Below are 13809 nucleotides of genomic sequence, written 5' to 3'. Positions count from 1 at the left end.
TGTGTGTGTGTGTGTGTGTTGTATATACACATATACACAGTGTGAGTACATACGTGTGACCCAGACGTGGTCCAGATCTGCCGACCTCTCAGCCTGCTTGGTGCTAAACATCTTGATGGCTAACTGGAGCTTCTTCCTGTGGAGGGGATTCCTCACTCCCAGCTCCTGGAGACAGAGAGAGAGAGAGAGAGAGAGAGAGAGAGGGGGGAGAGAGAGAGAGAAACAACTGATTTCATCATTCTCTGTAAATTTCAAGATCACAGTATAGCTCCACCTGAGAAAAGAAAGAGCGTTCAACCATTACGGTGACTCATATCTAATCAAAACGGGGGTGGGTGGGTGAGGGGAGGGTGGGGTAAGGTAGACAATGTGACAGCGCTGAAGGCGAAACTAAAGAGCAGGTTGAAGCGGAGAGACAGGCGTGGCTAAATGCCGACTGGACGGGCAGACGGCATCAGTGATGAGACAAGCAGAACTAAAAGGTTATTTGACGGGCTGAATGAAAGATTAATTTGTCAGGTAAACCAGTGTGCAGCGAGCCAGAGAGATATCCTGCAGTTATCTGAGAAACAAAACAGCTTTGATTTTGTGTGTGTGTGTGTACCTTCTCCAGGTCTTGCGGGGTGGCCGACAGTAGCGTCTGACCGCTGGTGACCCAGTGGCGAGCGAGGATTCCATACTGGCCGAGTCCGTTCTCCTCTAGCCAATCACACACCTGCTCCGTCGTCCACTTAGAAAACGGCGTCTTCAGGTCCCTGCACACACACATACTGTATAGTAAATATACTGTATGTGTGCATGTAGAAGTGTGTGAAGAAGACGTGTTTGCATGTGTGTCTGTGTGTGTGTGTGTGTGTGTCTACCGTGTGTTCCCCGTGCGGGACAGTCGCGGTCCAGCTGTGGCTCTGAAGCCTCCCCTCCTGAACTCTCCCAGTTCTGGATCATCGACCTGGACGGGACTACCTGACTGGCTACGACGGATCCTGGGGACAAAAGAGACGCTAATGAGTGTGTGCATGTGTGTGAAAGAAAGAAAGAAAGAAAGAAAGAAAGAAAGAAAGAAAGAAAGAAAGAAAGAAAGAAAGAAACAAAGAGGGGTTAATGACAAAGATGTAGATCCTCAGTACATACTTCCCCCAGAGTTTCTTAATGCCCCTGTGGCTCTTCCTGTTCTCCGGTGAGATAGGGGACTGCTGTCCAGAGTCCACTCCGGACGACAGGGGGGACTGGTCGGACAGGAGGGACTCCTCCAGCTTCTCTGGACGCCCTGCTAGACAGGAACAGCACAACAGGAAAATGGATCAGATCACTAAGGTAGACACTGTGGTTGATGAGGACACATGGATGACTTTGGCGTCTATGTTCTCATCACTTAACAGCTAAGTAGGCCAACGGGCCAATCTCCCAAAAACTACACTCATGATCCCAATCTGATTTGTACACCTCTTTCTTAATGGATCCTCCCTCCACTATAAACCAAAGACAAAAACTACAAATAGTGGCTTTAATAAATATTAAAAATAGCTCATCCATAGTCATGCAGTGCTCACACACTTCATGGAAATCAATAATGGCTATGGGGCAAAGACTACAGATAGTACCTTTGAATGAGTACAGTGATGCATCCAACCCCATGCAGTGAAAACAACTCATACAGTGTATTCCATGAAGACCATGTGATTTCCCCTCCTTCATGTACGCAACCAGGTCATAACCACTCAAAACTATCCTTGTTGTCACAGCATCACCCTGTGACTACTTTTGTCCCTCATATATTCGACTCTAAAAACTACACATGAGTGATGGTTCCTTGGTGAATGAAAGACCCACATTCACCAAGGAACCATCACTCATCCCAAAGGGACAATACGACAGACTGGGGTTGTAATGTAGTACCCACCAACATCATAGAGGTCATGTTTTCCAGGAGATCCTGAGGCGGCGGAGGTTAGTGAAGCGAGAAGAAAGCAAGAGGCAGAAGCAAGCATTAGTCACACCCTCTTTAACGCAAAAAATAAATGTTTCATTCATGTTTAAATATGTGTGCAAAGTAACGGCACACCAATCTGCAAGCCTTAGGCAGGTGTCCGACGCAAGCTCTGAAAAGATTAAATGAAGTCTGCAAACTGATATGATCCCGTTGGGTTTTATTTGCGTGCCAAAAGTGACATTTTGAGCGTGGGTGGCTCTTTGTTAGCCTTCAAGCTTGCAGCCCATGCATAAAAGGTCACTTGGGGCAACAGGATGGCCTTGTGGTAAGTGAGGTTGTTCCTCAACCTAACCCTAACCCTAACCAGATTCCAGAACCCTAACCCCAACCTCAGGGATTCCATACCTCACCCTAACCAACGGCTTACCTCTGGATAACAAGGGAACTCTATGCCTAAACCCAACCACCTGCTTTCTTCTGGACAACCTGGACCATGATCTTAGCCCTAAACTTAACCTTGAACGGGTAATGTTTAAAGGCCAGAAACGCCCCACGATCCTGAGAACGGCAACTTCAAACAGCCGACAAGTACATCCCTACGCTCCTGATGAGACTATAGTCCTCCAGTCTCTAGAGGGAGATAATGTGCTCAGTGCCTTGCCAGTGGTTCTCTATTAACTGCAAAGTCGTCGGACGATGTAGGGAGAGTCATGGGTCAGTAATAAACAAAACTAACCCTAACCCTAACCCTAAGTATCCTTGTGCAAGACTCTTATCCCCAACCTGGTCGATGGGCGTCACAACCAGAGAAAAAGAGAATTCCCCCTTGAGGGATTAATAAAGGCGGTGCTAGAATAAACTCTCTGCAATGGGAGTGTCTGGAAACTACTTCTTTCATGTTTTAATAACCTTAAGCTACATCTTGAACTTCGATTCTGTCACCACCGCATTTAGGCGACTGTGTTTAATGTCGAGGCAGGAAATTCTATTTATTTTACCCCTGTTTACTTGGGTAGATACTCTTGAGCACTTGCTAGACTCGCTCTTTCTCAGCTCACACTCACTGAAAGTGTGGCGTGTGAGGGGAGCGAGAGCGGGGAGGGATGTCAGGTTGTATCCCCATTTGTTTACAGCGGATGTCTAAGCCAGTTGAACCGTACATATCCCTGAGCATGCACTCCGCGCCCTCTCACAACACTTTGATTACTCTCCTGCTTTAAGCTCTATCTGTGTGTGTGTGTATGTGTGGGCGGATGGATGGGTGGGTGTTGGCGTGCATGCCCGTTAACTTGCAAGTGACTCTGTGTGTGTGTGTGTGTGTGTGTGTGTGTAAGTGAATGCTGATGCGAGAGAGCCGGGCATTATCTTGGACAGCTCTCTGAGTCACGGAGGGAGTCCTACTAATCCTGGCTTTAGAGTTGCTTGATCCTCTGTGAAAACTGTCGCTCAGCCTGAGTCGCAAATCACCTCTAAGCTTCCAAAGCTCATAACCTTTTAGCCTACACCTTTTAAACAGGTGCTGGTTTGTTCAAGAGCAAGGCTAGGTAGGATGAGGTTCGAGTCCATCTTGTTTTGATCGTGAGATAACCGACACGAAGATAACCGACACAAAGATAACCAACACGAAGATAATCGACACAAACTAAATACTGTCTTTATGTCCAAAGTTGATATTTGAATTTCTGTGTGAGCATACAGTACCTAAAGCTGGAGCACTGGCACTCCTGCAGCGAACTTCAGCCAGAACACAGACAGAGAAAAAGAGCAACGCAGCAGCAAAGCAGACAGGAGGAGGAGAGACAGAGGAAAGGGCAAAGAGAAGGAAGCAATTGGAGCAACGTTAGTAGAGAAGGAGTTATTCAACATTTACAGTTCATTGCATCAATTTGTCTCAACCTTCCAGATTACACTGAGGCAGAAATATGTTAACAAGCAGCGGGGATGGGGTCAACTCGCTCTCAACTCAGATGAAGGATTTTCTTTACAATTCAAACTTTTATGAATCTGTGACTTTTGACAAGAAATAATTCTCATGTACAGGAAACTCATAATTTATGAGTCATAAATAACAAGGAATAGGCTGTTCCTGTTACCCAATTCAGTTTGTTGAGTTAGCTGGGGTTTTTGTTTATTTTTTACACTGAGCAAATGGAAATTGAGCTGACTTTAGCCCCGGTCTTCAGCGTTTGTTGTTTTGAACTCAGTGACACTGTAATGTTTGAGTTGAGTTGACTTTCAAACAGGCTGAAAGGAGACTGGCCAGTCCCCATACCTGGTTAACAACATTAGTTGGTTAAAGGGATGCCTTTGCATTTTTTTGAATTTTCCCAGTTGTATTCAAGAAATTATTTTCAAATTTTAAGAAGGAAATGACATGAAAATATTGCATGGCATGTATATGGGAGCCAAACTGAAAAGCTGTTAGAGTAATTTGGATACTGATTTATCGTCGCATTTTACAGACGCAATAATCGGGATAATGAGTTTGTTGGTGTTTTGTTATGTGTCTCGCTAACCAAACGTGTTATTTTCTATTCACATGTCATTTGATGGCTAGGTCCGTTCTTGAGTCTAATGTAAAAACAGCCACCATTACACAGTGCTGTACGCTTTCTAGTTAGATCCCTTCCTTCTTCCATACAGATTACTCAACAACAGCATGTTAGCATTTATTACCCCTACCTATTCAAACCAATGGGCCCTACTAGCCTGAAGCTCACTGATAAGCATGCAGCTACTCTTGCAATGCCCATTATGTGTGCGTATGAATGTGAACAACGCTAACAAACCAAAGGACAAAATGAGGAAACCATCTCCCCCCGCATCGCGACAAGTGGCTGCAGAAGAAAGGTAACCAGCTGAAGTTCATAATATCCAGGTCTCCCTTCAGGTTAGAGACGTGGAAACTCACTGAGGCTGTAGTCCTGGTCGTGGACAGGGGAGAGCTGCACAGGAGACGAATACTCTCCGTCTCTCTCTCTGTCGCCGTTCAGCTCGGCCCTCGGCTCGCCCCTTTTGCTCAGCTTCCCCGGCAGAGTCTGGTACTTGCTCAGCTCCATGTGGTGATTCTGGAGAAGCCGTGGAACGAAATAGTGTGTTAATGTCAGTAATGTCGATAAGTATTTTTTTTAAGCCTGGTCTAGTGCCATATTTTCAGATCGATAGCCAGAATCAACACTGCTCCTGACAAACGTGACATATTTTCACATCATACTTGCTAGTTATCTGCTTCTGACACGCTACAACATACAACAATCTAAATGCAGGCTGGTCAGTCTCATTTAAATATCTTTCATAAGACCAGGCAAGGTCAAGAGGGGGTTATAACTTGGTTTGATCCTTGGCTCTGTTGCATAACATAGGTTGATGTTGTGTCCTTTGGAGGGTGAATCTCTGATGCTCCCAGTATTTGAGCAGGCATCAAAGTCACCGGGGCTCTGAAAAGAATAACAGGCAAAAGGCCAGCAGAGAGGAACGGCTGGGAGGCAGCCATGATGCCTAGTACTACTGACAGGCACTTCAGGTGGGTCATGGCCCCCTGTGTATGTGTGCGTGTGTGTGCACAGTATGACTGTGTGTTTGCCTGTGAGTGCAGCATGAATGTGTGGAGCATGAGGGTATCTGTGTGTGTGTGTGTGTGTGTGAATTGTGTGTGTGAGTAAGGCCGTGATGACATCGGAGGCTTTTTCTCCTAGCCAAATGGAAAGCTCAGCTGTGAGCGTCGCTAGTAACAGACAGGAAGAGGTCAAAGGGCACGAAGAGCGTTGCGTCACTCTTGTTGCTAGGCTACGCAAAGTTTGTGACATTTTCAACTTGCGCATACATGTGCATGTACATCAGGAATGGGTTGAATTCACTTTCAGTTTAGTCAATTGGGAAAGTGGATTGTCAAAAAAACAAACAAAAAATGTCCATAAAAACGTCTTATTTTGAATTGATTGAAGTCAAAGTGAATGGATCCTAACCCTGTCATGCAGAGTGATGTACATTTGTCTTTGTGCATGTGTGTGTGTGAGTGTGTTCAAGCGGGTTAGGTGAAGGTTAGGGCTGTGTGACGTCATGCAGCTGATGAGTACCTCTGCCCCTACGTCTGATTCAGTCTCAACTGGCTGGACCTCTACAGCCTGTAGCCGACAGACACGGGAGAGAGGAAGGAACACACACACACACACACACAAACACCGTTAGCAAGTTAGCAATCACACAGTCAGCTTACAAGAACGTTAATGTTTGGTTAAGGAGTTTAATGTTAGTGTGAGCTTGTTACTTTGTCGGTTAGTGGTAGAAGCAGTAGCAGGTTAGATTAGCTAAAACAACGTCTGTGAAGGCCAAAAGAAGTACTTTCTTTTCCAAGACAACTGATTGCAATGCAGCAACAACCTTTTGTAAAGATCCACTCTGCAGCTCTTCAAGACTACTGGACAGCATCCGACGCTGACTCCTGGACAGAAAATAAACTTCACAATTAGAATGAATGGAAGGAGCGTTTGCCAGCATATCATGGCAATCCCACTTTTGAACTTTGTGCCATTACTGAAAGCGGCGTTTCATTTGTGGACTGAATATTAGGTTGGTATGTTCAAAACAACTGCCACTAGAATTAGATGATACTTTTACTATTGTAACCCTTCAGGTTTTTAAGACTTCACTGATGTTCATTTCTATCGCAACACTATTGTATTTGTACTTATGCTGTATGTAGCAAATAAGAGCACTAACCAAATGTGGATTTCATTCAAGCTCTGTGAGATAAACCTACTTGAGTTGTATCACATGAATCTTTGCATGTACACACAAAACACACAAACAACATAGCAAAGGAGTCTACTTGCCATGCTCCATTAAGGAGGCTTGCATCCCCAGTGGAAATCAGCGATGTGTCGAAAGAGTTCTGGATACTACTACAAATGGCACACACAGGTGGAGATTAAAGGTAAGTAGTGTGTGTATATATGTGTGTGTGTGTGTATGTGTGTCTATGTCTATGTGTGTGTGTACCTAGAGTCCAGTTCTCTCTGGAAGGGGGATGAGGACATCAGCAGCGGAGACGATCCTCTAGAAGACATCTATATGGAGACAAAACACAATTTTGCTTTTTTCAGGCACGGATCTGCTTATTGTAAAGTATTTTGATTACTACTGTGTATCATCTTACCTCCGACCTGAGGATATCTGAGTGTGCTTTGTGTGTGATAGCTCTCAGCTTCAGACTGCCGCTCAGCTCCTCCTCACTACTCCCTGGTGAAGAGAAGAGAAGAGAAGAGTGAATACAAGACTGTGGAATATCTACAGGGGAGCTTATAGAGAAACGAGGTGGAAAAGGTGGATCAGAATACACAGTGGATAGTTCTTACCTTGTGTGAGCGCCAAGACCTCCTTCATCTTTCTGTACTGGCCTAGCAGAATGGTCAGCTCCTCTATATGCCGATCCTGTCACAGGGCGAGACACGGGGTTTCATCTCTGACACATTTGTCTCTCACATATGGATGTAAAATATGGCGTTGGTGTCTCGTTTACCTTTTCATCATTCGAGGCTAGCAAGGACTCCATCCCCACCTTCAACCTCTGGAACTCTTGGTCTAATAAGCGGAGGGGAAAATGAGGCTTTAAAAATGCTATTTTGGCATCGGGGGGTAACCTAACGTCTAGTCAGTTTAGGGCGTCTGATGGGTGCCTGATGTGATGCTGGCGACAGACATGACAGCCATGCTAATATGGATAACCAAGCAAAACAAATAGACACTGACAGCACAACTGGCCATACACCGTCACCTGGGACAAACACGGCATCCCTTCATACTGATATTACTGTGTTTAACTGGTGCTGGGTGCCAGGACCGACTGAGAAAAGAGTTCTTGAGAATTCCTAAAAGCTTACTAACACAGACACATACACACACACACCCGGGCCACATGTCATTCAACATCCTTTCAAATACAGCAGCTGTGCTTAATTTATCTGGCTTGCTGCAATGGAAGCCAGGCAAACGGTTCTGAATTTCTGTCCGCCGGTCACCCGAGACAAACTAAAACAAATTGGTAAGCGTTTGATATGTGAAATCGTACTGATGCGGTAATCAGAGAAGTATCCTGCAGTAGTAACGCAGAATAGATGCAGATTTGAGGGAATACTGCAGCCAGAGCCATGAGATAAGCCTGCACGAAGCCTGAAAGGAGACTCACACTTGCCAGCCAGGAGATTTGAAAGGATGTCAAGTATTACTGGATCTCAGTGTAGTCGAGTTGGAATGTTTACTACAACCAAAACACAAAGTGAAGCTCAGCTGTGGTCCAATCTCAAACCAAACACTCTGCCTCCGGACACTTGATCAAGAGATCTTAGCTTGAACATTCAAGAGTGGCCACTCACTGCTTTTACCTTTCGGATAATTTGAGATTTGAGCCTGTGCACACTCATTTCCAGCAGCCATTTGACAGCAATCCAAAACCTTACAGTCTCTACTCTCACTAATAGAGCATTCAAACTCTGGGTGATGTTGCAAGGTTACAAAGTGGGGCCACCAGATGGACGTTTGGGATCAAGAGCTGAGAAGAAGGTACAGAAGAGTCTGCAGGTTTTCATTCCAACCAAACTCTACACTCTACAGCAGCTGATTGTACCGATGAGTTCCTCCTCTCTGGTTGAAGGTTTGCAAATCAGTGAAATCAGCTGCTGCAGTTATTGGTTGGAACGAAAACCTGCAGACTCTTAGGTTTCGATGGCACATGGTTGAGAACCGTTGCAGCAGACATCCAAGAGACAAAGAACACAGAAATGAAGTTGTAGGGTTAGGGTTAGGGTTAGGGTTCTACGGGCAGACGAGTTTGGCTGGAAATTGGACCCGTAAACACAGCGCACCATGCCTTACATTTGTCAATCAGCTGCTTGATATACACCTCCTCTACAGCAGAGGGCAGCAGAAAGTAAAGAACAAGTCAATTCACAGCAGAGGAGAGAGGGAAATGATTAGACGTTAACCGGAGCTGACAAGACACGCATATCACTGTCTCTCTCGCGCGCGCCGACAGAGGTAGATCTGACCTGATCGGGCAGACCGACAGGTGTGTGTACCTCTCTCCGCGTCGTCGTTGGCCGTGCTGCCTCTGGCCAGCAGTTGGTTCTGCAGGCATTCGATCTCGGCGTCTTTGGAGGCCAGGAGCTGCTGGAGCTCGGAGATCTCTGCCTGCGGGGAGAGACAAGAGCGGGTGATACAGAGCGGAAATGCACAACAGTATCCTTCAAGTCAGGAATATATCTGAATGGTGCTGCGTGTAGCATTTTTAAACATCAATATATCAGAGTCAAATTAACTGTACAATTAATTGGTTAACTGTATAATTACGTAAACAAATGAGACCATGGTCGAGACGATTGGTAGCCTCTATCTCATGCCAGTGGTATTGTTAGTGCTGGTGTTTCTCAAAAGTAAGGCCACAATTCCCATGAACCCTGTTGCTTCCTGACACAAAGAGGATGCTTCTTCTTCACTCTGTGTGTGTTTTTTTGCGCAACAGGATAAACATTTTGGAAGTGATTTTTCCATTGGCCTTTCACTCCTTCTACCATCTGCTATTGCCAGAAACTTTGAAAGCTTTAAAAGAACAGCGCTGTCCTCCTGTTTTGTGCCATAAAGCAATCTTCCTTTGTGCCATAAATCAATGCAGCAGATTTCCCGCCAAACCCAACCCAGTGCCGCACAATGTAGAACGCAGTGAAGAGGCTGGTAGAGGCTGACAATCTTCTTAGATATGGTCTTGTTTATTTACAGTAATTGTACTAATGTCTCCAAATTAATGTAATGATTTATTCATGTTAAAATGCTACAAGTAGCATTTCCAATTCAGTGAATGACTTATGTAGTAACTTAAATTTGGAACACAGGACTGCCTAGGACTACTGATAGCTCCAGGTTGGCTATGGCAGTGTGTGTGAGTGTGTGTGAGAGAGAGAGAGAGACAGGGACACAGGGGAATAACTGCAGCTCATCATCAATCAGCTGTCAGTGCAACACATATCAAGCATCTCACAGACAAGCTTCTTGACAAAGGAGAAAACAACACGTCAAATAAGACACCAAGCTGCTCTCTTGCACATTTTAAGACAACTGATCATTTCAGGGCCTGGGCAAAAAAACAAAGACTGAGACATGGAGCGGGTTTCCAGTGAAAACAGACAATGACATTAAATTTGATCGAGGCATATGGACATTTTGACTACACTACACTGGTAGTAAGACTAGTCCAAATTCCAGAGGGAACTTAAAGGGGCATAACACTCAATTTCATTTCAATGGCCAAAGCAAGAAACCAGAGGAGCATGAAGCTTCTCCACAGACAAGACAGTCAATTTGTGGATTAATAGAATGTCTGGATTTTTACATGCAATTGAATTTCATATCAGAGTGGAACTATGAATGTAGTGTATTGAGCTGTTTTTATTTAAATGAGGGTATTTATCCAGAAGGTCAGTTCTTATAGAATTTTGTACAGTTTTTGGTCATTGAAGCTACACTAGATTTGTTTGGCAAAATTTATATAAAAATACACCCATTTTATCAGTCTAAACAAAGTCCAGAAAAAGTGGTTGAACCTCTTTACCACCTCCACCCCCACCACACACTAAGAAGAAGACATTTGAGGTCCGAGGAGTACTGACATTACATGATTTCTGGGTAATGAAGTCCTTCAAACTTTCCAAAAAAGTCAAACAGTTACCTCTCGCTGCCACTTGGGGCCGCCAAAGCGAGAAGTTTCCTAGTGCAGATTTAAATGCAGACTTAAATCCAGGGAACTGAGAAGGGGGCTTGCACTAACCTAGGTTACGTCCTTCATCACACACACACAAATGATAGAGCACTTTTCCTATGGATGCACCTGACAAGTTTACATCATGCATGCAGCCTGTCAGCCAACAAACAAACAAACAAACAGAGAGGCAGTCAGAAGGACAAGTATAGAAGGATGGATGGATTTTCCTTCCTTTTTTCGCTTCATGTCCTGACTCTGGGACACACAGACCTAATCGCTTGTCCTCTCTCTCATGTGGAGCAGCTCTGCATACAGTAAAATGAATTTCAAGTGTACATGGTCGGCCATCCGTCTCTCAGTCAAAGAAGATGAAAGAGGGACAGTGAGCTGTCTGACTGAATCTGTGTCAAAATCATGTAGCTCTCTGTTTTTTTCTCTTTCTGTCTGTTTTTATTTCTCTGTCTCTCCATCTGTCTCCCGCTCCTTCTGACTTGAACCTGTGTGACTTGTGATTGATATTCAGCCACCGCAAGGCTGACAAAGGAAGGAAGAGGAAGAAGAGGAGGAAGGGGAGGAGGAAGAGGAGAAACAGGAGAATCGAAAGTGCAAAAGCAGGAGATCAGGAAGGAAGAGATAGAAGAGGAGCGGGAGGAAGATGAGGAGAAAAGGAGGCAGAGTATTAGCAAAGGACCAGGTAACAAGCAAAGGGGAGGAACAAACAGGGAGCGGCAAGATAAAGACGAGCAAGAGGAGTCGGAGGAAGAGGAAGAGGAAGAGGAGGCACCTGTGCGCTGCGCCAGCGCTCCTCCCAGTGCTGCTTCTCCAGCTGTGTGTGCTCCACAGTCAGCTTGAGGCTGGACAGCTGGGTCATGAGCGACTGGTAACACACATGGAGAGAGTAAGAGATAGAGAGCTAGAGAGAGAAGAGAAGAGAGAGAGGAGGAAGGTGGTAACGATGGGGAGTGAGACAGAGAGATGGACAGAAAAAGGAGAGAGAGTGGAGAGCAAGCCGTAAAGAGAGGGATTCGTAGTCAGAGGAGAAGATAGAGAAGAAACAGATAGTGGAGGAGGGAGAGAGAGCGAGAGAGAGAGAGAGAGCAGGAGGGAAGCACTGTAAGCAGAAAGAAAGAAAAGGCAGTTTGACCTCCTTCAATTTAACCATTAACAAACGACGTGATGAGGAGGGATGCTTGTGTTATCAAAGGAAATTAAATTAATAAGCAAGGCAAAGGAAGCATTTCTCTATTTAGTGGACAGATTGAAGTGAGAGAAGTTGAACTGCTGATCTAGGATCATGTTCAAGGATTTAATGAGTCGCTTTATTAAGGATTTCAGTTTGTGTTTTCATGTGTTTCTTCTTTTTTCAGTTTTTTTTGTGTGTTGTGCTGCGTTTTCCTTTCAGGTCTATGAATTAAGACAATAAAGGTACAGTATAAGGTGTCAAAACAGAAGTGATGGTGAAAACGCTGGTTATATTTGTAATTTATCTGAGTTTTGAGATCTGATCTTCAAGATTTGATATAATGAGACCACATAGAACCTGCAGCTGCATTTATTTACATTTGTGTTTGTGTTCCTCCACATCTATATCTATATCTATATCTATATATCTTCATCTAAACCTGTTAAATAAAAGTTTAAGTTTAAGTGCACCAAATTGGCAGTGTACCATAAACATGTATGATATGTATTGTACTATATGTGTGTGTATCCAGTACCTTGGTGGCTCGGAGTTTCCTCTCATACTGGCTCTTCTCTCCCTCCAGCTCCTCCACTTTGCTCTTTAGATGCTTCACCTCCTGTAGCAAATCCTGGAGACGACAGAAAACCAAAAACCACCGCGTCTCTTAGTTCAGATTGTTCTGACACTTTTAAAACCAACATTTCTGAAAAAAAAAAAGGAACTGCCTCAGAATCAGCGGGAGTCGCCTCGGTGCTGAACACATGCCAACACAAAGGGGAAGACATTCGAACGACAGATCCACATTCAGTGCGGTTAAAGGGGGGTGGGGGGGGGGTCTCCGAGGCTGGACAGTACAGTGGTTAATACAGGGACACAGTGGAAACATCCTCCTGAAACAGACACCACAGCGTGCAGTTATCAACCAGGAGAAGGCTGAACCTCAGAAACACCCCAAAAAAAGCAAGGCCTGAAAACCATCCTAAAAACACACATTTCCACATGTCCTTCAAAAACCTTGCACAGTATATCCCGCAAAAGTCAGCCGACCTCTCAGGAGCCGGAAAGAACTGACCGATCTCTCCCATGCAATTTTTCAGTTTTCTGACGTTTCTACGAGGCACCCGGCAATATTTCCTATTACGGGAGCCGCTACATGACCCGTCCACCTGGTCAGTGTAGGGAGAAACAGACCGATGTAAACCTTTGTTAGTAAAAGGGAAGAACCACAGTCATGCAAACACACCATGTCAAAAAATAATGAAAAAAAACACACAGCTTGACACAAAATATCAAAAAAATTGAAGGATTTATAAAGAACAAATCCAGATCTGGGTTGAAATGTGTTTTTTTTCCAAATACCTGAGGAGTAGGCGGAGTCAGTTGCATGTCAAATTTTTTAAACAGTTGCCTCTTGCTGCCATTTGGAGCCGCTAATGTGTGAAATTGCCTAGTGTGGTTTTAAACAGCTTCAAACCTGTAGCTTTTTGTTGCTCATTTTTTATCATATTGTCACACGTTCAGCTTCAACAACCTCAACTGCCCCTCAAGTATATGGAAGTATTTGGAAAAAAACCCAATTAAAGAGGTCCATATCTGCGTGAACCAGACTGGAACGCGCCCCCCCGGAACATACTGCAGCACACAGAGACACTCTGCAGACACACTACAAGAGAGGTGGTTAGTTCAATTCTGTGGAAACTTCCAAATACCAGGTGGTGTGCGGTACGGTTAGAAGGGGAGAGAAGAAGAAGAAGAAGAAGAGGGAGGAGAGAAGATGTGATGTGGGGGAAGGAGGAGGGAAAAGATGAGTGCATCCATCAAGTCTCCCTACATGTACAGTCCGTCCTCCGTTGTGTTGCGTCTGGGTGTCCCCCAGGTCGGTGCCGGACAGGCTCGGGTCGGAGCCGGCCAACCCGCCCGAGGGGCCCCGGCCCTGGGCCCGGTCCC

General features: G+C 45.0%; 1 protein-coding gene across 2 annotated transcripts in view; it reads right to left on the bottom strand.

The window, feature by feature from the left end:
* The window catches only part of ppfibp2b (PPFIA binding protein 2b), a 54452-nt gene that overhangs the window by 3574 nt on the left and 37069 nt on the right, over nucleotides 1–13809 (bottom strand). For both annotated transcript variants that reach the window (XM_071535249.1, XM_071535248.1), the window contains 15 exons: nucleotides 13694–13809; nucleotides 12398–12490; nucleotides 9004–9115; nucleotides 7449–7510; nucleotides 7285–7360; nucleotides 7086–7168; nucleotides 6929–6996; nucleotides 6763–6831; nucleotides 6311–6371; nucleotides 6007–6054; nucleotides 4842–4998; nucleotides 1132–1267; nucleotides 864–983; nucleotides 605–755; nucleotides 54–165 (listed from right to left, as the gene is read on the bottom strand). The exon at nucleotides 13694–13809 is cut by the window's right edge and continues 112 nt beyond it. In XM_071535249.1, the coding sequence (XP_071391350.1) occupies nucleotides 54–165; nucleotides 605–755; nucleotides 864–983; nucleotides 1132–1267; nucleotides 4842–4998; nucleotides 6007–6054; nucleotides 6311–6371; nucleotides 6763–6831; nucleotides 6929–6996; nucleotides 7086–7168; nucleotides 7285–7360; nucleotides 7449–7510; nucleotides 9004–9115; nucleotides 12398–12490; nucleotides 13694–13809 (1464 nt within the window). The remainder of the gene's footprint in view (nucleotides 1–53; nucleotides 166–604; nucleotides 756–863; nucleotides 984–1131; nucleotides 1268–4841; nucleotides 4999–6006; nucleotides 6055–6310; nucleotides 6372–6762; nucleotides 6832–6928; nucleotides 6997–7085; nucleotides 7169–7284; nucleotides 7361–7448; nucleotides 7511–9003; nucleotides 9116–12397; nucleotides 12491–13693) is intronic.

The sequence above is a fragment of the Centroberyx affinis genome, unplaced genomic scaffold (assembly GCF_046629955.1).
Source record: "Centroberyx affinis isolate AG114_WGS23_722 - 3 ecotype Tasmania unplaced genomic scaffold, CSIRO-AGI_Caff_v1 ptg002684l_1, whole genome shotgun sequence".
NCBI classification, from domain to species: domain Eukaryota; kingdom Metazoa; phylum Chordata; class Actinopteri; order Beryciformes; family Berycidae; genus Centroberyx; species Centroberyx affinis.
This window is presented reverse-complemented; position numbering and strand designations above follow the sequence as displayed.